This window comes from Crassostrea angulata, chromosome 9 (assembly GCF_025612915.1).
Source record: "Crassostrea angulata isolate pt1a10 chromosome 9, ASM2561291v2, whole genome shotgun sequence".
Taxonomy (NCBI): domain Eukaryota; kingdom Metazoa; phylum Mollusca; class Bivalvia; order Ostreida; family Ostreidae; genus Magallana; species Magallana angulata.
In genome coordinates this window covers 23,260,224-23,286,978 of record NC_069119.1, presented here as the reverse complement: position 1 = coordinate 23,286,978, position 26,755 = coordinate 23,260,224, and the positions used below count along the sequence as shown (strand labels likewise).

Here is a 26,755-nt window from a genome sequence, read left to right as displayed (position 1 = left end):
TTTTCCTTACAAAAAATGGCCATGCGTTTAAAAATATAAAACATTTCGAACCTGTTTCTTTATAAATGAATATAAAGCAAAAAAATTTATGTAACTTTTACAAAACTACATGTAATTTTATTATGATATTATCTTTAGTTTCAAGCATTCTTGTTAGGAAAGTTGCTTTGAAGGAGGCTCAGACTGACGATGTGTTCCTTACTTCATCTTTTTTTTTTATTTAAAACAAGGATAAAAAATAAACTTGTGATCTTAAAAACTAAATTATGATAGGTACATGTGTATCTTTCGTCTTTAACATGTCTTTGATACTCGTACAAGTATCAGATTTGGAATTGGTAAAGAAGTTTTTACTGTACATTTACGAAAATGTGTTAATGCTCAAGGTTTACTTGTAAATCGTCTAACAGACTGATATTATATAAAATGACAGTGTCAGTAAATAAATTTTAATCAGTATATAATAACAAAATTTCAATCAGCAAGAAATACAGCAATTTCTTTGATAATGATCCACCAGTCCTGATTGGCGGTGAGAATTATACTCATACAGTGTATTTTAAAAGGTCCTACAACTGATGTTAAATTGCTAACTTTTATTAACCCGTCTTTGAAGTGTCCAAGAATTATATTATTTGTGCATTTCGGTTCAGATTTATCAATTTTTACCAAACTAAGGCTAGCCTGCAATTTGCCATGTAGAATCCTGTCGAGAGGGTGTTCCCGTGATCCTGTTTCTACAATTATCTTTCCAACCCTTTGGGGATCATCGAAAACTACAGTAAACCAATCGCCCGCTTTTCCATTCCTGCGACTCCAAAAATAGCCAGGCTCTTGGTAGTAGGCCAATTCTGGGGAGAAAGACGAATGGACAAGCAAGTTTGTGAACAATTTTGCTGGTGGATTGTCCCCTTGGTATATTTTATCCAAATTGTCAAAAAATGTGTCTTTCAATGGCTGAATTTTCCCAGGAAGAGAAGATTTTAAGCCAACATGTTGAAAGATGGTAGGACGATGTATATAACGTTGAAATTGTAACATTTGAGAATTAAAATGTAAGTAGGTGAAGTCACATGGCTGTTCTTCATAAAATAATAGCACCATCTTAGCTAGCTTTTCTAGATCATAGGAATGGTAAAGTTTTCCTATAAAACCAAGTTCTGAAAATTCTAAACATGTCCACTGGAATCTCATCTCAGATATATAATCCTTGACCACATCAAGATAATTGGGTATCGTGTAGATATCATCCTCCATTTGCATGTAGTATGTGGACAAATGCTGACAGTATAAGAATATGAATGCATAGTCAACATTTTGCTTGGAGCGCCATTTCCGTTTGTTGAAGTTATCGTTATACGTATGATTAAGATTCTCCAGGCTAGGATAAAATGATTTCCAGGAGCGAATCACGACTAAAGTTTGTGATAAAATGAGTTGTGGATAAGATTTATTTAATCTTCTACTAATGTCTTCTATCCAAGTCTCATTAAAATCTGCCAGGAAAATCACAATATAAATATTTTTAAGTTCCTGTGGCCGTGTGTTGTTCACTAAAGATTCAATTGTGTCCATTATATACTCGTCGCCAACTCTTAGGACTGTTGGAATCCCTAGAGTGAGGAACCCTACAATTATTTGCTACATTTTAATCATCATCCTCATCATCATCATATTAAAAAATATTCATTCAGCAAAATTTATTTTGCAGAACAATTCATTTGTTTTTTAGTACCCGTTTTGCTCAATGGTAGGTGAAAATGACCTACTTTTTTTCTTTGGGAATTTATTGAATAATGTGGCCTCCACCTTCCAGTCTTCTTGAAATGTTGTAAGATCTGAAGAGGGCTGTTGAAATAAAAAATAAACCAAAGTCATTTGATTTATGCAACAGGAACATATTGATATTTTAAACATATCACAGTTCAAAATTTTTGATTTTAAGTATTGTTTTTTTAATATCAGAATTGTAAAAATATATTAATATCTTCCTTTTAATTTGCGTTATACACGGTCAAAATGATTAAAATACTTCGTTTATTCAAAGACATTAAAAACACTTCATTTTAACAACTTGATTTAAAGATAGGTCTTGATATGATATTTTAAAGATCAAATCACTTAAATGTATATCGTCTCAAATGTTTTCTTTTATAATGAGATGCTGGGAAACGAAAGGTTACGTTTTCTTCCCTCATACACGTCCCTCTAACAACTAAATGATTTTACATTGAATGAACAAATCAATTTAAAAATCTCCTTGATTATAAATCTTTGCCATAGGCAACACTCACGTATTTTTCGATTATGAAACAAGATAGTTAATTTATTAACATATTTTGAATCAATCATCACATCAAAACAATATCTGAACAAACCATTGTAAAAATTTGCAAATAAAATGGGTATATACAATGGAGCAACATCCTTTTTTCATCTTGGGGTGTATTAAATTAAAAAATGAATATTCTGTCATGTACCACTACAATAACTCTGAATAAGAAATAAAAACTCCAGACTGATCTCCAAACAAGTAAGTCAATAAACATTGGGCAGATACCTGCAGTACAACAAATTACCCGGGTCTGATTCAAGCAGGTAGAACAATAGAACCATAAAAAGTGAGTTAATTCAAGTGAGCGGACATGAAAAACACTGGACTGAACCGAGCGGCCAGGGCAAGAAACACTGAGTTGATCCAGCGGGAAGGACAATAAATACTTGGCTAATCTGAGCAGACAGGGCAATAAACACCGGTCTCATCTGATTCAAACGGGTAAGACACTAAACATTGAGCTAACCCCTGGAGCTCAACAAATGGTCCAGGCTGATCCAAACAGAAAAGACAACAAACTTTCAGTTCAACACATAACCGGAAGTGATCCAAGCGGGAAGGGCAATAAACACATGGCTGATCAAAGCGGACAATGCAATAAACAGTGGGCCGAGCAGCCAGGGCGCAATAAACACTGGCTACGTTGATCCAAGCGGGAATGACAATGAACACTGATTGACTCCAGCAAGCAGCAAATTAAACGTTTTAATTACAGCCTCTTCTCCTAGACACCAATGCTCTTTTATCAGACAAATAGACGTTTAGCCATAGTTATAAAATTTGCAGCCTCACTTTGGGGTGTGGGGTATGGCATTTTTGATTTTTTAAACCACTTGTTAAAAAAATGTATGTATGAAACATTTACCAAACAAGATGAGGCAATTCTAAATAGTTGGTTAGAACTAAAAAATAACTACATTTTGAGATCAATCACAATCAAATACAAAAAAAGCAATTATTGTAATATTTTAGATCTATTTCGCAGACATGAAAAAGATCAAGGTAGGGAAACACACAGAATCTTATCCTTCTTATTTTTTAAAAATCAATTTCAAAAATCTAGTCCCTGGTTATGAATAAAATTATTCAATCCAACGGTATTCAATAGCTGTTCTCACTTTGACCTGCGCAGACTGACTGAAAAGCAACATGGGACACGGACCCCTAATTAAAATTATTGAAAATAAGATCGGATTATCATTTTTCAGGTGTTGATTTTAAATTCAAGACAGGAATGTACGTTTTAAATTATTTGACAGCGTCCTTGATGACCACCCACTTGTGAAAATTTAAAAAAAATTCAAGACATATTTTGTAAGTATTTATTAATGCTACAATTGTTAATATATTAAAGTTTTAGAAGCCGCTATCATAAGTCAACCAAAATTATATATACAAAAAAATGCAGACTTCTCTCTTACAAAGCTAACAAATACATGTATTTGGATTTCATAAAAGAGCTGATACATCAAAAGGATTTATTTCTCTTAAAATTCCTATACAAGTAAATCATGCCATGACTTCTTTCAAATAAATATTCATCCCTCCATCAACAATTTATCGTTACAAAATATTTATTCTTATCAAGTTTTGTAAATGATATGTACAAATTAAGCTATGATATTTCCCAAAAAAGTAATACTTTTATCAAAAATTATTTGTTACAAAATATAAATTCTTATCTAATTTTGTTAATGGCCTGTACAAATTTTATAGGAGAGGGGTTGGGCTAACAAGGTATGAACCTTTAAGTGAAGTTTTCCCATTATATTTTGTCTGGCGTCCGTCCGTCTGTTCGTCCGTCTGTCTTTTCAGACAAACGAAAGGAAACATAACAGCTCCAGTTCGTAGTTTTTGTCTTGTTTTTAAATAAAAGAGCACACAAAGAATATGCATTAGTTTTTCTTTTAATACATTCTTGATAGAATATATTTTGGTTGCAATCATTTTTCTCTTATTTCGATGCGCCATTGGGCTATTAGATAGCCAATTCACGCTGAAATTATCACGAAGCCTTCGCAGCATGTTTTTATGAAACATATTTTAGACATTTTTGGAATCTTCCTACATTCATTTTATTTATCATCCATTTGTTTATCCATAAAATTAAAATTGAAGAAAAAAGACAGTTGCAACACATATGTTCTGAATGTTTTTGTTTGTTACATATCAAATTTCTATAATCGAAATAAATAAAGCTTGGAACATGTTCATCATCACTTACCCTATCTAGATAGTCTTTGTATGTAACCTTGTTGGTAGTTCCACTCCGGATTTTGTCAATGACATCTGACGATTGAGAGGGACCGGTACATCCTCGATGCGTATCTATATTGAACAAAATACAAATTGTCACTAGTTTAAAAAAAAAAAACGGCCACAAACGAGTCATCGCATTGTAAAGAAAATATTTTTATAGGCATGTGAACAAAGGGGTGTCAAACTAATATCGGTATATATAAAGAAATTTATTTCATTTTTTTAAAGGAATAAGAAATTATTATTTTAGGAATAAGAGATGAACAAATAAGATGGGGTGATCAAATCCGATAAAACCCGATTAAGATCATGCCCAACCGTATTTCATCACATCAAAAGAGATAGATTCCTTATTACTTATATACATATAATTTATAACAATTGTAGGATTAAATATTAAAAAGTTATTAATGACATGTATCGGATTAAACATTACTAAAGCGATTCATAGTATTATTACAAAAACACTAGAAAATGTAAGTATGCATGTGTGTATTAGTATGATAAAGGTTTGAAACTAGGTATAAATAAATAATGCAGTTGTTTACATAAGTGTTGAGCAAAGATCTTTAGATGGCTTTCTTGTATCCTGAGCAGCTTCAGTAAAACTGCAAAAGTATATCGAACACATTTTATGAGTAATCACATTTTTGAAAATATGACCCAATCAAATATAGCACAACGTAAACACACGTGTGTTATCGTTAAGAACACACTCTCATAACAAGCTTTGTTTAAGATGGTTCAAAATACCAAATACATCTATTCCTTAGAATGTACTGCAAGTAAAAGTAAATTTTCCTAATTCTTGAATTTTTGTTTTTAAAAAAGTGTTTAAGACACTTAAGAAACATCATTATCATTCATTCTATTCTATAAGTTCACGTTTCTATTTAAAGAAAATAAATGAAGCGATACAATGTGTAAGGCCGCCAGAATGACGGAGCTATTATGAATTACGAGTCTTGTTCAACCTTATCCTTAGCGCTTTAAAGCATTAAGCTTACAGAAAGTATTTGGTTAATTAAAGAAGATGATTTTGTATAAGCAGGAAAAAAAAGTTATTTATTTTGGCATAAATTTTGTAAAGATTGGTATTGATAACACAAAGCCGGTGACTGCAAAACGTGTGGACAGTCGAACTAAGATAATATTGTGTATGCATGTACATGTATATTTTCCTATCCTATTTAGTCTATTCAATTTACGCATTATATAATTTCCTGCTTATTCAAAATATAAAATAAAGTTGTTCAGATGGACTTTTTATGACAGAACTCATACGCACGAACCCGCACAAAAGAAAGATAAGAACAATCTCATACGTAAAATGATTTTGCGCTTTAAAAAATATAGGCAAATGTATACAAGCTGATTTAACACAGCAGTTCTTTGTACACCCATTTTGAAATGTTCGTACAAAGATCAAATGCATGGTAAAAATAATTTTTTTTTTTTGAAATTGCAATATAAATTTTTATGGATAAAATGAAAGCGGAACTTTTTTCAATTCAGAATACGCAAAGATATTTAAGCAAAACTGACAAAAGAAATTACAAAACAAAATCAAAGTGCTGAAGTACTGACGGGAGTTGATTTTATCCATTATCATTTATTTTAAAATCAATTTATCTTGCATGGCAATTAGTTTCTAGTTTGTATTTGAATTACGCACCTTGTTATAATATGAATTTTTAGACTTTTCCGACAAGAATTTCAAGAAACCCCATATGAATCATGTGTAATATTTAAAGATAGATTTCTACTACTAGTATGTATTAGTCATCGAAACAATTCTAAAAATTGTATGGATCCAAGCACTATTGATATCGAACTCTTGTCTTGTTTAACTAGACGCTCGGCTGTCTCCGTTAATATTCGACAAGCAAGAGAGCCCCGTCGTTCGAAGTATATAAAATTTGACTATTTTCAACGTGTTTATAGTTAAGTTTCCTTGAAAAACAATGCTTCAGCATACATTACATCGAATTTTTTTCTGTTATTTCAAGAACTTAAATGTCATGTCAGCGGTGATGATTTGTGCTTAGGTCCAAACACTGTTTCACTTTCGGTTTGCCAGAGTAACTGCATAGGAGAGTTGATTAAATCAACTCCCAAAAATCAGGACAACAATTATATCAGCAGCACATTATTAAGCACCTGAATACTACAGTATTTTCTCTTGAAAAACACAATAAGTTGAAAAGCCATGAACAACACAAATACGATACAAATAAGGCAAAGGGAGTAAAGTCGGGATGATTTCATTGTCATCTTACGTAACTTATCTAGTTTAAAAAATAAACAATTTTGAGGGAAGACTATACATTAACTATGAATATTGTGTGTTTTCACACGGATCAGTTTACATCGTCATAGACCTTGATTTAAAACTTCTATAAAATTATAACCTGGTGTAGGAGGATTGATAAAAATAATCCCACTAACGGATATATTCCTGTAAAAGTCAGGGTAACACCAGGTTCAATTTCTGAATCTTCTTTTCAATTCAGGTCTCGAAGTTTTTCAATTGTTTTAAAGAGTTTAAATTATATGTACATGTAACTTGGAGATAAATGGAATGTCAGCACTGCTGTGTAATTTTTGTTGATTTGTGACAATTCATTTTAACTTTTAAAAAATTCAGCGTGGTGCGCTATTTCCATTGTTATTATTTTTTGGGGATAAATTAAGCGTTCTTTGGATATTTAATTGTGTCCTTATTATACTGGTTAAACTACGAGCGGCACAAACGCAGCATGGCTAACTTCTTTTACGACGTATTGTATTTCAAATTCTTGATATCAAAGCATCAAAGACACACGGAAGAAATATTTTGTGTATCCAGTTATTTTCGACAAAAACATTAGTTCTATTTATGTATCATCTATCTCAATAAAATCAAGGCTTTGTGTAGGTGATTTTTTTCTTTTATTTATACTGATATTTTAGCGACAAATTGCGCAGTTGGGGCACACACTAAAAAAGCACATTTATATAAGAAGTACATGTACTTTGTCCACAAGGCTGTATTGACTAACAGTGGACTGGTCATAGCTGGCGTTTTGTTGACTTGCTTGAATAAACACAATTTCAATAAAAGGATTACTGATACCATTGAGGGTTTTTTTCTTTCGTTTTTTGGTATGGCTCGAAATTTATAATTGAAATGTTCTTTACATGTCTGTTTTAATTGACCTTGTGTTTATACATATGTAAATAATTTTGTAATATTGATATGATTTGAAAGAAATAATAAGTTTTGTTCATTCATTACCTGAAAGGCCCATCGATGATAGCATGTCTGCCATTGGAACAATCTTAGTACAATTAGTTATTCTGATACGGTACCACTCATGAGGATAATAACAGATCATTTTAATAATATTTTAATCGGGGCATGCTTAAAAAGAAACATTAAAATATTTTAATCTAGTTAGCTTCAGTATGATTAAACCACCCCATTACCTTTACATTCCTTGTATAACATTTTTAATGTGAAATACGTCAAGGTATTCAAACAAGTCTAACAGAAATAAAAATAAAACACGGCAAAAATAAGATTCATGATCATAACAATACTTGCAGCACATGATGAAGCATCTGAATACTTACAGTATTTTCTCTCGGGAAGCACATTAAGTTGAAAAACCACGAACAACACAAATACCACAAATATAACAATACTTGCAGCACATGATGAAGCATCTGAATACTTACAGTATTTTCTCTCGGGAAGCACATTAAGTTGAAAAACCACGAACAATACTAATACGACAAAGATAAGACGGAGGGAGAAGAGTCGGAATGATGTCATTATCACCTTACGTAATAACTGAATTTATATCCTTGATGTGAGAAAACTACGAATTTCTTTTAGGAATAACGTTAGATCCACTGTGTGTGTGTGTGTGTGTGTGTGTGTTCGCACACAGATCCAATTTGGTCCCACCAGCACCAACTTTCCTTCCGTCTATACTCAGCCTCAAGTCAGATTTTTGACCTCAAGTTTATGCACTTTGAGTTGAAGACTGAGTTGAGTGATTTAAAAAGTTTGGCGACGGTGGGACCTGATCAGTTAATTTAAAAATCATTTTAAAAATTTTGTCGATTTAAAAATGATTTACCGGGTTCGAATAATAAAATGTATAAAATAAAATCATGAATAGTCTATGTAATAGCTAATAATAGCTAAAAGATTTTTTAGAATATTGATTACTTTGACAATAGGAGCTTGAGAGGTAAGGACACTGACCGCACTGCTGTGTAATTCTTGCTAAGTTATTTAAAAAATCAGGGTTTTTTTTTCAAATAGCTTTGCGTCACCCTCTATTCTTTTGATATTTAATCTTCATATTTAATCACATATCTTCTCTCAAGTATGTGAAAACGTCTTTGGATATTTAATTGTGCCAACTGATAAACTAGGAGAACTACAAACCAACTTGAGCGTAGCTTCTTTCACGGCATGTTTCAAGTTCAAGAAATATCAGATTTGGTATTGTCTTTCACATTCTTGATATTAACGCATTATTTGAAAGACATAACGTCCAAATGTGCAGCATAAATATCTTTGGACAACTATAATGTTTATGCTACGGTTGTGAATACATGTATATATATATATAAACAATAAAACACTTTCTTTGGTGATTTATTCGGGATATGAAGCTACCGACATTAAAAATAAATACACAACATGCGTAAGCCGGTTATGTTAATTTATCTCCTAGCATCATATTCCATCATATTCCGCATAAATCATTAAAGAGACCATTAAACTGTGTAAGGTCGCTGTATGTTTCGACCAATCGATAAACAGGGCATGTCAATTTCACATCTAACAATTTCAGCCGCAATCGATTAACGGGTCGTGTACATATCAGCCTGGTTGTTTCTATAGAGCTATGAATTAACTATAACTTTCTGTAAGAAATAAAAGGAATAATACATAGTAGAAGTAAATATATAACTAGTAGACTAATTGCTAACGGAACAATTAGAGACCTTTCCATCCTTAAAAATGGTTTAATTTTAATAATAAAAGAGTAAATAAAAAAAAATCAATTTCCAACTCAATATAAAAAGGAAACAAAAGTCGAAGTCGGCCAAGACGGATATCGAACCTGCGACCATTAGCTTTGCATTCCAGTCACTAACTACTCTTAAAAGGTGCGTGTTTCAAATTCTATAGGCTGTCAATTAAATGAATGTGATGCGATGCAAAACAATACACACCCGTATGGTTTAGATCCGCCGTGTTTACATTCCGGAAAATGTTTAAAAAAGAATTGAGAAGCATTATGAATACATATGCGCTTAGCGATTGGTTCAAATGCTTATCAATTTGTAAATAAAAACCAGTGCTGCTTGTAAATAATGGTGCCGGATAGCGTTGACTAAGAAATCAACAGCCCAAGTCAAACTCTTGTCGCGACTAACAACATTGAAAATCGGGGTCTGGGAAGGAAGAGTTACCTTTCGTGGATCTTCAACGAATATCGTCACAGACTGCTGATAAAAATGTAAACACAAATTTTCAGTGAAATTCGAGCATGAATTTATTAGATAGAAATATCGGAGCGTTGGAATTTCGTTTCTCTGAATGATAGCGTGATGCCGCTGGAGATGGATTACTTTCTTCAAATATGGTTCCTTTCGTTTTAAATTTGACAAACACTTAGATTCAAGTGTTAGGAACAATCCCATGAATTTTCGCCTCGTTCTACAGAGTTTTACTGGAGCTACAATTTTTATTCGGAGGTGTAGTCTAAAACGCGGTCTGGAGTAAAATCGCAGACAAGGTTTCAAACTTTTAAAAAATTCTGACAAACGGTTATAACACTTTGTTAGGTATTATTTTAAATAGAAATATACAATTTCCAGTCCAAATATCGAGGGTCATTTTCATATTAGAAATCAATTCTTGTACAAAAGAAGGGATAAATTGGGGGGGGGGGGGCTAATTGTACATATAACTGAATTTGATATATATGTTGCATATACTTATAATACAACAGTTCTTAGAGGTCAAAGGTCAAGGTCAAACCTAAAAATAGGGAGAAAGGGGGTCGAAAGAGCTAATTGTACATTAAATGAATCTGTTATATATCTTGCTGATACACTTATAGCACATCAGTTCTAAGAGGTCAAAATCAAACGACCAAGGTCAAGGTCTAAGGGCACACCTAAAAAAGGGGGGAGGGTTGAGGGTTTCTTTCGAATGTGTTTGTAAAATCAATGAAATTCAAAGGATAATTACTGCTAGAAGCGAGAGTCCGAGAAGCTCAGTCGTTAAATCATGGAAAAGTATCCAAGCGACCCGGGATCAAGCCCCGAGTGCCCAATTTTATTTCACTATTTTTTTGTGAAAATTTACAATTTTATCCTAAGAATCGTCTTATCTTCTCAAAAAACGGACGGAAGACCCACTTGTTGCTCGCAACGAGATCGAATCTAGTTTGTTTATATAATTGGTTTTGAAACAAAAGTTGTATTATCTATACATCAGTTCTTTTTAATAAATTATGAGGTTTGTAAACAAGGCATTTTTTTTCTTTGATTTTGCATTAATGATCTAAGGAGAAGTTTGTGAACATACTTAAAACGTCCACGTATATAATAAGTAAATGTACCTTGTCCACAAGGCTGGATTGACTTACAGTGGACTGGTCATGGCTTCTATGATGTTTGGTGAATGTTGACTGAAGAACTCATAGTTGTAATCGAAATTGCAGTCTATGAATTTAAATGAAAAGATTTCTTATTTCATTGAGTTATTTCGGTTCCATGCATGATTCTGATCATGATAAACATGAACGTTTTGTGATCTTGTTGTAAAAGAATATTGAATAAGTCAAGCCATAACCAAGAGATTAGGTGCCTCACATTACCTAATTTTCAACACTAACTTTAATTCGTATATTTTTTCCTCACCTTTTTCTCTTGGTTGGAATCTTATTCCCATTTACTTTACTCAGATGTATCATATCAAGAGGACGAGACAGACGTGACAATTTTTAGACAATAATTACATGTATCTCCTTTTGAAAGGAAAGCTTTGTATAAATATATAGAAAATATTCAAATTTTAACATTTAAATATTTGGATTTTTTCTCATAACAGCTTATGATGTAAAGCATCAAATCTGAACATCATTTTAAATCACTGTGCAGAGGCATTTGTCTTATTTTTTACTACTAAAGATGGAGATGCATTGAACAAGTTGTCTATAATTATTATCAAAAAATAACACCTGCAATTGAAACAATCTAAGTACAAATATACCATGGGCACATAAATGATAAAACATAAAAATATTTCATTCTACATGTAACTTCAGTCTGATGGAAACACCGTTTCTCCTAAGGCTGTTTAAAATTAATTCTACGTTTAACGTAACCCGCGCGCGTAGGTTTCGGCGAAATCGTCGTTTTGAAAAAACAAACAAATCCGGATTTGAAAATGTCGTTCCGGTTTGGGTTTTCATTTAGCGACTGAATTCTACATCCTGTATGAGAGAAAAACATGCTCAACGACATCATTAAGGTATTCAGTTTTCACAATACGAAGAACATGAGAGTCTACGCCACTATCAAAGTAAAAAACCCAACAATAATGGATCAGACAAACACATGATCGAAGTTGGCAGTAAAAATCTTATTCGAGATTGTTTAATGTCAGTTGTCAAGTCACAGAGCCTGAACCATGCTGAACCAACTTCTGTCCAAAAAGGCAAAAACGAGGTTTGTTGTATATATTTATTTAAGTGATCCATCAACAAGTGAAATGACTACCCATCTTATTTAACAAAAACTCAGAATGTGTACGGTTAAGTTATTTTTGCATTTTTTTAAGAGGGAGAAAGCTAAAGCAATTTCTTACCACCGCTTTACTGAAAAGATATAAAAAGAGTTTAAAAAATTATACCTTTCTCCATAGACTTCAATATTAGCTCCAAGATGTGATAAATTTTTTCCTTTTTAACTTTTGTTCAATTTCAAAGGTGAATGACCCTATAAAATCAATGTTGAAACCAATATTTGGTTTTAAATATATAATAATTGTGGATGTATATACCTTGAAGTAAAGCAATGCATTAAGTCAGCATAATATACTGATTTAGATAATAGTTTTGACACGATAATGACTGCAAATCCCTTTCATTTAAATGTATCTACATTTTAAATAACATGTTCAGGAATAATAATTCATTCTTTCACAATATATAATAGGAAGAAACTAACAGGAGGCCCAACTAAAGTGGAAGAACGGAGAGAAGTGGAATACACTTGTAGGGTGGCAGTTATTTCAAGAACCCTGTCTTGAGTTCTTAGAAGTAGGTACAGTGAATCTTACAACACAACTCTGATAAGTTAGATTTTAAAATGTGTCGTGAAAATGTATGAAATAATATCATTTTTTTTATTGTAGATAATCTGTGAATCACATGTGTTGTGCAACATTTTCCCTGAAAAGAAAAAGTTTTCCCTTTGGTTGCTATGTTGATGTAAATCCATTGGATGTGCCACTTGATGTGCTTGCAAGTCACTCCACTTCTCGTCCAGTATACATGATGTACCCAGAGAAAGGATATAAACATAAATTACACAAAAGTATATGCTTTGAAAATGCAAAAATTATCATGGACTGAATATTAATCTTACCATATGTATTATATGACAGTGTTGATGTATTGATAACCGAATGGGTGACTTTCAATAAATACACACTTGTTTGAAATTTTTGTTTGTTTATTTTTTTCCTCCCTCCCTCGTAGGTTTTAAATTTTCATGATACGTTAAACGTAGAATTAATTTTAAACAGCCTAACAGTCGACAAGTGTAAGGAGAACGGGTGGCTTTAATCAGACTGATCCGGGTTATTGATGTAAATTTCTGCTTTCACACGTGAAGATGTAAATCCTCTTTTGTGACTCCTTGTTAGCACTTGAGATTATAGACTTAATTTAACAATTCAATGCCCTTGGTGACCTACGTTTATAAAAAAAATCTTGAAATGCCGTGTTGTTGACAAATATCAATAAACTCAAACGTAGTGTAAATTTTCTTGTTCCAATTCACCTTTGAGATATTTTGGTAAATTAATAGGTCAACTTTCAGCAGTATTACTAATTAGATATGACCCAGGGAGTAATGGTATAAAAAGACTTTTTCACTCCTAACGTCATCTTGCTTTTGTACAAACATTAGTTTTTGAAGGCAAAAGGTTTTGTGAATTTAGTTTTCTCTAAAATTTTCTAGTTAGACCTATTTTACATCTTTTGGAGTCCGCAAAACGTGCTGGTGTAATGAATAGGGCAGTCCTATGACATTTGTCATGAAGACGAAACATGCACAAAATACGGATTTAATATTGTTCATTTAAAATATTGAAAACAAATGGTCCAGTCATATAACTTGTGTAGCTAATGTTTTTTTCCTGTAGAAGGCAAGTTACGTGTTTTCACTTCATAGTGTTTTTTTTTTAAATTTTCAATAAGTAATTATGTGTTATCTTCTTGGTGTTTAGATATGTATTTTTTTTACCTTAGGAGAATTTCAAGCAAAAGTAGTAAAGACAAACTGATTTGTTTATCAGAACAGCTTATCTTGCATAGATAGTTTGTGCTTATTTACATACTTTGATTTTGTAAAAAAAAAAATGCTTGTCATAAGGCATTAACAGATTTGGAATACTGTCAGATATTAAGTTTGACTAAAATGATTATCTTTTCTAAAATTATCTTTCTTGTCTCTCTTTTAGATTGATCAACCAACTCTTTTATGTAAAGTTTGTTTATCCAATACCCACATATTGGTTAGGTAAACTGAAGTAAACCAAATATATACATTAAAGTAGCATGGTCCGTAGTGAAGTGTTAGCACCAGGAACTGCTAAAATACATGCAATTAGAGCAGGCTATGGAAAACAAAGATTTTACTGGTATAGAAAAAATACATGTATGTAAAAAAAAGTGGCTCGAACTTTGTTTACATACAAAGAATTGTGAGCTCTGAATATCGCTTGAAACTTGTCAAATGACAATAAAATTTTGGCTCATTATAAGATATAACTTAATTAAGATTTGTGAACATTACAATGACAACTCAAATAAATCGTGACCATGACCCTTAACATGGCATATTGTTGCAAGTTTGTTGTTTGAAACTTATAACTTTCACTTTTACTTACAGAGATCTAAACGCCATTGCTTTATAAAAAACTATTTCATTTACATGCAGTTTAGCGTATATAAATTTTAAAACAAAATTGAAAAAAAAAATCAAATTTTACTTGATATAGACACAGTGAACGCTGAATATTGCACTGCCCTTACCAAAATATTGACCTTCTGGCAACACATTCTGGCATTATTGCAGCAATACTGCAGCAACATTCTGGCAACACATTGCGGCAATGTTGCTGCAGTAGCGTTTTTCGTATGCAAATGAGATTGCGGCAATATTGCCAGAAAGATGTTGCCGCAAAAGTTTTGCCGCAACATATTGTTGCGACAACTTTCTGGCAATACATTGCGGCAATGTTGCTGCAGTAGCGTTTTTCGTATGCAAATGAGATTGCGGCAATATTGCCAGAAAGATGTTGCCGCAACAACAATTGATCAAGGCATTCGTCCTAGGCATTCCAAATGTCCTTTTTTTGACAGTCTCGTGGGCATTCTGATTTCACACATAAACAATCATAAAAACAGCTATCAGAATATCACAACAATATCCACTTTGGAATTCAGCACTGTTGTGTATATGTTCCTCTCCATAATCTTAAACAAATTACGTCATCATTCTTTTTTGGTTGCCAGTTGCACCATTCATTTAATCAGTAAGGTGACAGCTTTTTTCATGGTTTTCTTCAGGTCTGTGTAACCCAGGGCAGACCTACTGGGAAGATAAATGGATTTCATATAAGCACATTGGCAATTGTTTTCATATTTTAAGCATTTTCAAGGGGGGTCAGGGGGGGGGGGGGGTTCAGACCCCCTCCCCCTTCAAATTTTTTAAAATTACATTATAAAATTACCAAAAATATGCCTCGGACCCCTTCCCCTGGCAAACTCAAATAACCGTCGGACCCCCCCCCCCCCCCCCCCGAATAAAATTCTAGATCCGCGCATGGTTCTTAAACAGTGTTGAACCCATTAGCGCAGTCTTTCGGTTTATTTTCTTATTAAAAACATGTTTAAACTGCCATTCAATGAATATATTTTTATTGCTAAACTTACTTTTTAAAAAACGCGCTCATGCAGATGGTGCTGGTGATGTCAACACTCGATTCGTTCACTCAGATTCGTCCTCAGTTCAGCCGTTGATTTTTTTTTTTACAGATAAACACTCCATTGACAGTGGGTTTTTTATAACCTTGTTTACAGATAATTCCCGTATTTCATTCATTTCACCATCTCCAGTGATTGCAGGAGGCTCGATGGCAGACAACATGGCAGCTTCGAATGTGAAAATTGGCGGCTAGCGATTTGATCGACCAATCAGCGCGCGCGAAACTTAACATTGAAACGAAAGTAAAAGTGGAAACAAACAGCATACGAAAATTCTTAATTCAACATGCATCGAGCAGTTTAGATATTCAAATCTAAGTACACTGATATTTTAACTTAATGAAAAAGAATATACCGTTACAAAAGAACAGACAGGTGGGTATTCACGTAAAACACGAGTTGGGGGGGGGGGGGGGGGATTCAAACTGTCTTTTATAGTGAAACATCGTAATTAACCATGCATAACAGTTATATGCCATTGAAGAGAATATCACTGGATTTTTTAAATTGAGACTTTCTTAGAATAAGACTTTAATCATAAAATATTTATTAGATTTAATTTTTTCGACTTATTATTATTTTTGGGGGGAAAAAATGTATACAAAAGCAATTCATGCAATTATAATTGACAGATTTAGACTTGTGCTGAATGTGTAAAATTTTATAAGTCTAAATTCTGCTAAAGCTTTTGCAAGCTCGGTAAGCATTATAAATCAGAGGAAAAAAGAAAAGTTTGTGGTAAACTTCTGGCAAATTTTGAAGTGTTATCTAAATAATTGACAATTTTTTAACCCCCCTCCACTGCTCGGCTTCTCCTTAAATTTTAATTAAAGCAGATTTAAATCAAAGATGATGCCTAGCAGTATTGCCAGATTGAATTATATATTATGTATAAATTAGTTCATGATTTAAATGATCAAATACATGTAGATGTTACCGGAAAATTATTTCTGGCAGTATGATACTGAGTGTAGCCAGAATATTACCAGAAGTCGTTGCAGCTAGTGGCAATATTCTAGGTGCATGTTAATATAATTTTTTACAGAAATAACTCTAATAGTATTGCCAGAATGTTGCCAGAAGTTATTGCCGCTAGCGGCAACACTCCAGCAGTATTGCCAAAATGTTACCAGAAGTTGTTGCAGCTAGCGGCAACATTTCACTAGTCTCAAAATCTGGTTTCTGGTAACAAAAATGTGTTGCTGCAATATTGCCGCAATATTGCGGCATTGTTGCAGCAATAATTTTACTTTGGTAAGGGTGATTTACATGTCCAAAAAAAGAGAAGAAAATCAGGAGAAAACAATTTCAAATCAACGAGGAATACGTACAGTTGTGTCGCCGGAAAAGCCCGAGGGAATAGAAAACCATTGTAATAACAGACACGCTTAGAAAAAACACATACAATTGAACAGATCTCATGGTGACAGTTAAAACCCCCTTCTTCTTCGTAAAAGGTCAAATCTCCAAGTCAAACTTTCGTGTTTTCTTCATTATATTAAACACCCTCTGTTCAAAAATGAGGCAACACAGAAAATGGTTCTATGTGTTTGTTTGCTAAATGCAAACAAAATGCACAACCTGTAACGGTTCATCACACCCTAGAGTGTATTGTCTTGTGTATGCAAAAATTTAGATTCAAATTTAAAATTGATTAGGTAGTACATTACAATGTATCGAAATATTTAATTTTTTACAAGGCCTCTTGTTGATTTTGATTTTGAAAAATTCCAAAGAAAAACAATCGCTCAAAGGCCAATGAAACAATCAACCACTGTCTATCAGGCAAGAAATTTGCCTTATTCAGCTGCTAGTTAAAGGGACTTGAACACGATTTGAGATCAAAAATTTTATTTTTATTTTTTATGTTTAAAATGGTTTATTGGTGTATTTTAAATGATTGACCAAAATATTAAATGTGAAACTCAAGTTACAAGCGAGATACAGAGGTAAGAATTGATAGTTATGTAAACAAAGCTCGAGTCTTATAGTTGTTTACAAAAAATGTAATGAAGAGTATTACCATTTCTTAGACAAAATGACATGTAAAAAACAATTTAAACTAATTCAGTATCTTCTTAAATACTATTATCAACAAAAGAAAGTTATATTTGATTGAAATTTACACCAATACAACGAATATGTAAAAAATGGCAATATTCGAGCTTTGTTTACATAACAAAGAATTATAAACTCATTATCTTGCTTATAACTTTTTTTTTTTTTTTTTTTTTATTAAATTTTTATTGTCATTTTCATAATTATTACAAGGAATTCAAAAAGACAAAGCAAATATTTATTGGCACTCACACACCCTTTCATACACTTGCACACATAAATATCAGAAACACATTCTAATTGTTTACAGGAGAATTAAATTTCAAAAATATTTTTCCAGTTTGACCATTGTTTGTCAAATTTTAACATTTCACATGATTTAATTGATATGTATCTTTCAACCTTATATTTGAAATAGATATGTTGTAATAGTCCCTTTAAGTGAGGGATCTTTTTTTGTTTCAAACAGTTAAAAATATACTGTTTGGTATACAAAATTATAAAGTTTACAACTTTGTTACCCTGATTTAGAGGTATTTCACCAAATATTACATTATTAACATTAAATCCAATTCTATTTGTAGTTTTACAATAGATATGCATGCTGAGTTTATTCCATAATGGCAGTATTTCTAAACATTTAATAAATACATGTTGAATTGTTTCTACATCTTCTTTGCAAAAAGAACAACAATCATCAGTGCTTACATTGATTTTTTTAAGATAGTATTTTGTAGGCAACATTCTGAAAAGAATTCTGTACTGAAGCCATTGTACTGAGGTATCAGCACTTGTTTTAAAACATACTTTAAAGAACTCTTTAACAGAAACATTAATTTCTAGTTGCATGGATAGTTCAGTGTTCCATTTCTGAATGGAACTTGGTATAATATCTTTACTATTAATAAGATTGTACAAGTTTTTCGAACATTTTTCAAACAGTAATACATACTCAAAGTAAAATGGAATGTATGGATAGTAATATTTTCTAACATCAGATCTTTTTATAGACTGAGATCTAAGGAAACTAGATATTGCATTAATAACACTGTTGTATAGCATTGTACATACATTAGACAGTCTATAATTTTGTGCAAAATCATGCTGTTTCAAAAACTGACCATCTTCATTTAGAAAGTCACCTATAGTTTTAATACCATGTTCATACCAATTATAAACAATGATTGGTTTATTACCAACACATATATTTGTATTGTACCAGATTGGCATAGCACATAACAGTGCGACATTTAAGTCCGGACATGACAAGGTCCGGGCTTTTCGCTACCATTTCCGTTGGACATAGCTTACTTTTGTTTATATATCTTGGTGGGACATTTTACTTTGATCCTATCATGTCAGCATGAATGTACACATTGCTCTAGTTTCCTTATAATTGTCTCTCAAATATCAAAATCCCATGGGATTTTGGTGGGATTTTTCATCCCATCTCAAACCCCACCAAAATCCCATGGGAGAAAAAAATCTTTGTGGGATATAAACTCCCGTGGGATTTTTTCTCCCATCTTTGGTGTTGATAGGATAATTAATCCTATAAAAGGCTTTTATAGGATTTAATATCCTATGAATGACCATGTTGGGATATTTTATCCCAGAGGATAAAAAGTCCTCTAAATACATCATCTTGATTGATTGTATGTTGGGGTTAACTAAACACTTATGATTCAATTGTCTGATCATATAGTCTAGTAAAACCAATATTCAAACAACCAATGTATTAATTTATTAGATAATGTCATTATATCCATCTAATGAATTACACATGCTAAATTATATGTACCATCAATAACATATTCTTCTTGAAATGACTTAATAGAGCTTATAACAATAAGATTTAACAAATTCTGAGAAAATAAATACCAAAAATTACCAATTCTATTGAATATTAATGAAAATATTTCTGTTTATGTAAACCTATAAACTCTTACTTTTCACTGCTGCAAGGAGACTCATTTTTGTTTTCAATTTTGATTTGATACTGTACATCAGGTGAACCGGCATGACCCAAGGAACAAGAATATATATGATTTATGGGCGGGGATCTCAACTGTTTTCAAGATATTTGGGCACTTCCTGTTCAAAGGGGGGGGGGGGGGGGGGGGTCATGACCACCCTTGGGGCCCATGACCTATATACTATTTGATGCTCCTTGACACAAGGAACAAGAATTTATTTGGTTTAGGGGTGGGGATCTCAACCGTTTTCGAGATATTTGGACACTTCCTGTTCAATGGGGGCCAGGACAACCCCAAGGGCCCATAACCTACATACCATTTGATGCCCCTTAACACAAAGAACAAGAATATAAGTAGTTTGAGGTTGGGGATCTCATAGGAATTTTATGAGATATTTAAATTAGGGCACTTCCTGTTTCAGGGGTAGACGGAACCACCCCCATATGGCCATAACCTATATACCATATGATGCCCCATTGCACAAGGAACAAGAATTTATATGGTTTAGGGGTGAGGAATCACGGTTTTTTAAATATTAAGTAATTTCCCAAACCTCGGGGTTGGGGAATATATATAGTCCCCAGAGATCATATCTATAATGTACCATGTATTGACCATAATTAACACTCAATATATTTAGCATTTGAAAAATCCATGTCAATATCTTTAACGGTTTTCAAGTGATAAACATTTACAATATAGTGTATAACTTTCCCCTACGGATTCAGTGTTAGACCCCACCCCTATTTGACCCCCAAAACTATGGTTGCCCAACCCCAATTTAAAAACAAAAAATTTAAATTTTAAAACAGGGTATGCAGGCCTATCATATTCTAGATCTAGAGTTGTGTACAACTCTGTTCATGCAGCCATCTCTGAGAAAAGTGATGGACAAGTTCAGAGGCAAGAAAGAAGAAAAAGAAGAAACCGCTAGCTGTCAGAAACAATGTCTCCAAACTTCTTTTGGGAGACTTGATTACAAAAGGTACAATGTAAACAATTATTTTTATATACATACAGAAGGAGAGTTTATTAATACTCCCTCTTCGGTTACATGTGTAGAATGGCCACCACTTGAGTAAAATTTGGCCTACCCAGAAAGTTGGAATTTCCTATTCTGATGACAATTTATAGGCTTAAGTTAATTACTGAGATAAAAATAAATTAATACTTTTAAAACAGTTTTTATCAATTTAATCATTAAATTTATAGATCTGCAGTGAAGTTGCTCTCTGGTTTTATGAAATACCAATAAGAAACCTGACAAATTATAAACCCATTTTTTTTTTTAAAGAATATGTTTCTTTCAAATGTAATACAAATGTAATTACATGTAAACAAATGTAGTTATTATAGTATCAACCTTAAAAACCCAAGTGTATGTATCCTGTGCAAAAGTGATATTTAAGATGTTTTTACATTAGTTAAAAAATCATCTCCGTTCTTTCATTACGTATACATGTATGATATGTAAAGGTACACTTGACCTTCAAATAACATCTGGCTACTATAATTACGGTACTACTATTGAAACGAACAAGAATCAACATATTTTTACCCTTTTATTGTATATATATATGCGTCAAAAATGTAGAAATACATGTAAAAATTGAACATTTTTCATGAAATTCTTATATATATATCCATCTCCAGCTTAACCCTGGTGTGTTTTAATTTTATTTAAATTAAAGGTAGGTATATCATACTTGCAGGTCCTACTGTTTATCAAAAGGAGACTAGAAACCAGCTAGAATAGATAAGATATTCACTAAATATGATTGTTAACTTCCATTTCATGGAAACAAAAAAAAACACATGCAGGATGGCATGTCTAGTTGTGAATAAAAATGCTACAAATCATCCAATTTACCAAAAAAGAGCAATTTCTTAGCATCAGTGATGATTATTTCAAATATGTGTAAGAAATGACCCAAGAAAATTGCAACAAGTTTCATAATATTAGGTAAAATATTTCAAACTATAAATGCTTTTTCTGACAATCAAAATATGGGGAGTGTAATACATGTAAGAGTATTTCTAAGTGATTTGATGCTTTTATCATGGTAATATTATGTAGATGTATGTAGTACTGAATAAGGTTTCTTATTCAAGGAGGTTGAACAACAATTGATGTTTAAAAGATTAAGTTAATATGTTTTACTAAAGGAGAGCCCCATGAATCTGTGTTAAATAGAGGAGTGGGGAAATGGTAGGTTCACTTAAATGGCTATATTTTTCTTAAACCTCAATGGAATTGGCAATATGATGCATATTTTTCTCAGAATTGCATAAGCTTTCTAATTTCATCTTTTCATAGAATTTTAGTGTAAATTAAAGAGAGCAAGTCAGACAGTTTTGAATAATAATGGGAGTAACTCCCTCCTAAATTATTATTTTTTTTTAAATAAAATATGTTTAAAGATATTAATTGTTCCTCTTGAGTTGGGAATTGTAACTTATTTTAAAAAAGTGTTCATCCCACAGGTACTTAATTAATACTAAGGAAGTTTTTGTCCCATGCTTTTCCTTTATGAAAAAAGTCACTGTCCCATGCCTGTTAAATGAACTGGGTCCCATCATTGTGATAAATTTAAGGTTCTCAAAAATTATAGCTAATACAGCCTCAAAATATTAGATTTGCTCATCTGACTTATATTGGAATCATTATTATATGATTGACATTTATTAGTCAAGATTGCAGTTTTAAAATATTTACTGAATGGCGGATCAGAGGCTAGAACCCATTAATTTCTTAAATAACATTTATTTATCATGCAGTTGTATTATGTTGGTCTCAGTGGTACTTTTATGAATATTGTGAGGTTATACTACAAACACTTAAATGTTTATTCAATAGTTATGTTACATATTAAATTTTTCCTAATACTCTACTCAACAATGCTCAATGAGCTTAAATAAAGCTCTGAATACATACCAGGTACATGTATTTTTAACCAGTGAACCCTAATGTTCAACAATCTCTCTCTCTCTCTCTCTCTCTCTCTCTCTCTCTCTCTCTCTCTCTCTCTCTCTCTCTCTCTCCTAATGAATGATTTTGGTTTGTTTCAAAGTTAATTATGAACATAATTATATATACCGGGTATGTTCTAGCTCTTTCTCTCTCTCTCTCTGAAAGTTTTTGGCCATAGGTTTTAAAGGATTAATTCTGATTTTTAACTTGCAGTTACCTATATGTAGTACTTAATTATTTCTGATCGACTTCTTCTATTCATTGACAAGATGTTTTAGTAACTAAAAGCCTTGTATTTATGTTACTCATTATTTACTGAAGTTGTTGTCTTTCTGGGCAGTCATATGGTATATCATGTACATAAATTGTTGTTTGACAATACACGTATTAAAATGTACATGTAGTAGTGTGACAAGGACTATTCATAAAAGCACAATGTCTATTCTAGATGATGTAGATATACTAGCTGGCAACCTATGAAAATATGCCCCCATGTACTTCATGTATATATTAACTCATTTTATTAGCAAACAGCCGTTAGAACATGAACTAGCTAAGATGGCAAATGGATATATCCACATTAAATACTCCTAAATTAAGAACATACAAACTATCAAAGGGAAATGTTTGCCTAGAAAATAACATCTCAATGAACATTCCTAAACATATTGTTAGCTAGATCAACAATGGAACAGTTTCGGTGTGGGGTATATAGTCCTAATACTACCCCTGAAAATAGAGACTGCACAATTTCAGGGTGAACTTGTCTAGACTCAGAGTGCACATGAAAACTCTGTAGACAAAATACATGTAGAGGACACATTCCAATTTCTTCTAAAATGAACTTAGATTACAATCTCAGAAAAAAACTATATCAAATTGTTATTTTTCCAAATAATCTCTCTAATTTCTCTAGTTTCTAAATTCAAACTCTCATTTGTAATTTTCCAAGACAAGCTGCAAATTTTATTCATTCTGCATTTTAATTAAGACAAATGAAGTTCTTGCCCATGCATAAAATCATAACTTAGTGTTAACAGTGACTTATCATAGGTCCAATGGGCAGGTGTTTGATTTATGTAATTGTATACTACTCAGTTGTAAAAGATACACATGTCACAATAATGAATGATTTACTTACTTATATATAACTTAAATCATTCAACGGACTTTATAAAAATTGGTAAGACTATCTTAGATGACCAGCTCATTCAATTAAGTTATTCAAGTTTTTACAATCATCATATGGTATATGCTATATATTACATCAAATTAATAATTTTTGGTAAAAATATGCTTTGCATAAAGACATTAATAATTGATAATTTTATACACATGTATAATATTTTTGGAAGAATATAAGTTGACATATTAGTTTACTTTGTAATAGGAGTAGTAAAATAATTTGACTATAACGACAGAAACGGGTGCTGGAAAAAGTCTCCACCCTCCCCCCCCCCCCCCCCCCCCATGAGAGAATGCAACAGTGCACAGTCTATAATAGACATGATGCCAGACTATATAATGTTTTTTAAAATGTTGCCAATTGTACTAATGACAAAATTGAAATATGGATCTGTTCATATTACTTATAAATATTTCCTTAAAATGAAAACAATACAAGTGTAGTTACAAAACTGTATTTAAACTTTATCAATATAGATCAATGCATATATAGTTTTGTGAATGCAATGATTTGTATTACATTGACTATATATGATAATCTACTCTTTCAACATTTTTATTACTTGCACATTCATTTTATTTATAATATCATTTTAATAACTTTTAAATATTGTGTTGAAGTCAATTACAAATAAGCTTTACATGTGCCAGCTGTGTATACGTAGCATTAAAAGTCTTTGTTGTGTTCATTATGAATTTCTCATAGATAAGTCAACTGACCAAGGAGACACATTCTGTGTATACCTAATTACTATCCCATTGTCCTAAAGCATCTACCAATTCACATGGCAGTATCTACAGGTGTCAGTCTGTGTATATTAATTAGCACCCTATTGTTCTACAAAGAATGGAGATATACACGTGTAAGACACGTGCGAGCAGATACCAGATTGAACAGAAACACGTGACACAGGTGAACTCGCTGTAGGCTAAAATTGGATGAAGAAAATAATTAAGAACATGTACATGTACTTACTGCTCATGATAGCAAAATTATTCCCCTCGTTTGTCTTCACTCCACTTCCGAGTTTTGGAAACTGGCTGTGAACCAGTTTATCAAGTTGCATGATAAAATGGAAATTTGGCACATACAAGGAGTGAATTGTGAATCTTTATATTAATTTTGGATTGTTTTTCATCCATTTTTAAGGTTCTGTGTTCTTATTTTTTTTTTTTTACTGGAAGTTCAGAAGCGAGAAATTTTTACCGAACACTTATCATTAAGGTCTTCCGTCTCTACGAAATCAAACACGGTTTTTATTACGTGAATGTAAACATTATTAACCAACTTTTATTCGTTACTATCAATATTAATGAATTTTTGAATTAATTAATCAGATAGCTTTTGGCATAAGATATTTATGTGGATCAATGCGATATATATCATTTTAAGTAAATTGGTAGTTTTCTTGCCAGTAAGACACCAGCGTCCCTGGTTTTGCTAAGCCCGTTACAATGCCATCCCGAAACGAAGATTATTATATTCACATTTTGCCAATCAATACAAATGTGCGTAAGTTTTAAAACACTGTTAATTATCGGGCTTCTTAACATGTATTAAACGGGTTGCCACAAATTTGGGCTGATCATTCAATTAAATTATTTCGTGTAAAACCAAGTTAAATGCAATACATGCATGATTTTGAGAATCATTTTCAAGAATGAACAAGTGCTTCGGCTATAATAAAAAAAATATAATTGGTTTCTAATTAGAACATATAAATGATAACGAATTTCAAAGCTAATGCTAAGCTGAGTATCAAACCGGCAGTGACAAAACGCATATCATTGACCGGACGGACCCCCTTGAAAATTTAAATTTACATAAAAAAATATCGAAAATATGCCTCTGACCTCCTGGCAAACTAAAATGCCACTCCGAACCCCCCCCCCCACCTCCCCAAGGAAAAAAAGCTGGATCGGTGCATTCCATGTCAGGCGGTGATATACATAAATGTCCCTGGTAGTACTATAAAACATCAAAAAGTAATTATTCAAATTTTGAATAAAGAACCATAACAAGGGGTGAAATACTCTATATTTTTAAGAATATATTATTCCGAAGAAAAAATTAGCTTTACTTTTATTGATTTTCAGTTTTTTTCCTTTTTAAAAAGATAGGCCTTACCTTATATTTAAAAAAAAATGCTTGTACAATTAAAGCGCGAGTGGCGCAGTGGCTGCGCGGAGGGCGATGTTAGTAGCACTATTGTACTGACGTGGGATCAAATCACGCTCGCGGCACTGATTTTTCTCCAAAATTTCTTCATGACTAATACAAGTTTATAATTGAGAGCAAAATTAATCACAACTTGAGAGAAAACAAAAATCTAGACAAAAACACTGACTTGTGTGCTGTGTACACAATGACCTTCTCGATATACATGTACATGCATAACGACATGAATATTAAATATACACAGATAAACAAAGCAAATATATAGGAATTGGTGAATAATATATTTACTTATTCAGCATCACAAATAAAGCTCTATGAAATGGAGTATTTATGGCATGAATGCTAGCAGTTTGATATTATAGAAAATTATTTGTTGTACTTACATAATATAACTATAAATAAGGCGACATATTTAACATTATTTTATTAATTTGCTTATTCAACATGCGGAAGAGAGGTTATGAGATCAACAAGAAGTAATTACCTTAAAAAGCATTA

At 32.3% G+C, this 26,755-nt stretch overlaps 1 protein-coding gene and 1 long non-coding RNA gene across 4 annotated transcripts in view; one reads left to right on the top strand and one right to left on the bottom strand.

Moving 5' to 3' along the window:
- Window positions 1-434: 434 nt before the first annotated feature.
- LOC128163967 (alpha-1,3-mannosyl-glycoprotein 4-beta-N-acetylglucosaminyltransferase C-like) overlaps window positions 435-26,755 on the bottom strand; it is an 80,840-nt gene continuing 54,519 nt past the window's right edge. The window contains exons 1-5 of one of the 3 annotated variants that reach the window (XM_052827667.1): window positions 8,315-8,850; window positions 5,143-5,202; window positions 4,560-4,663; window positions 1,770-1,848; window positions 435-1,628 (exon numbers count right to left, since the gene is read on the bottom strand). In XM_052827667.1, coding sequence (XP_052683627.1) covers window positions 475-1,628; window positions 1,770-1,848; window positions 4,560-4,663; window positions 5,143-5,202; window positions 8,315-8,411 — 1,494 coding nt within the window. In that variant the 5' untranslated portion in view covers window positions 8,412-8,850 and the 3' untranslated portion in view covers window positions 435-474. Of the gene's footprint in view, window positions 1,629-1,769; window positions 1,849-4,559; window positions 4,664-5,142; window positions 5,203-8,314; window positions 8,851-26,755 lie in introns of those variants that run through there. The other 2 variants (XM_052827668.1, XM_052827669.1) reach the window with 2 other exon arrangements.
- On the top strand, window positions 12,021-13,231 carry LOC128163972 (uncharacterized). Its single transcript, XR_008240883.1, has 3 exons — window positions 12,021-12,340; window positions 12,830-12,933; window positions 13,029-13,231. It is a non-coding gene; the product is annotated as an uncharacterized LOC128163972 (long non-coding RNA).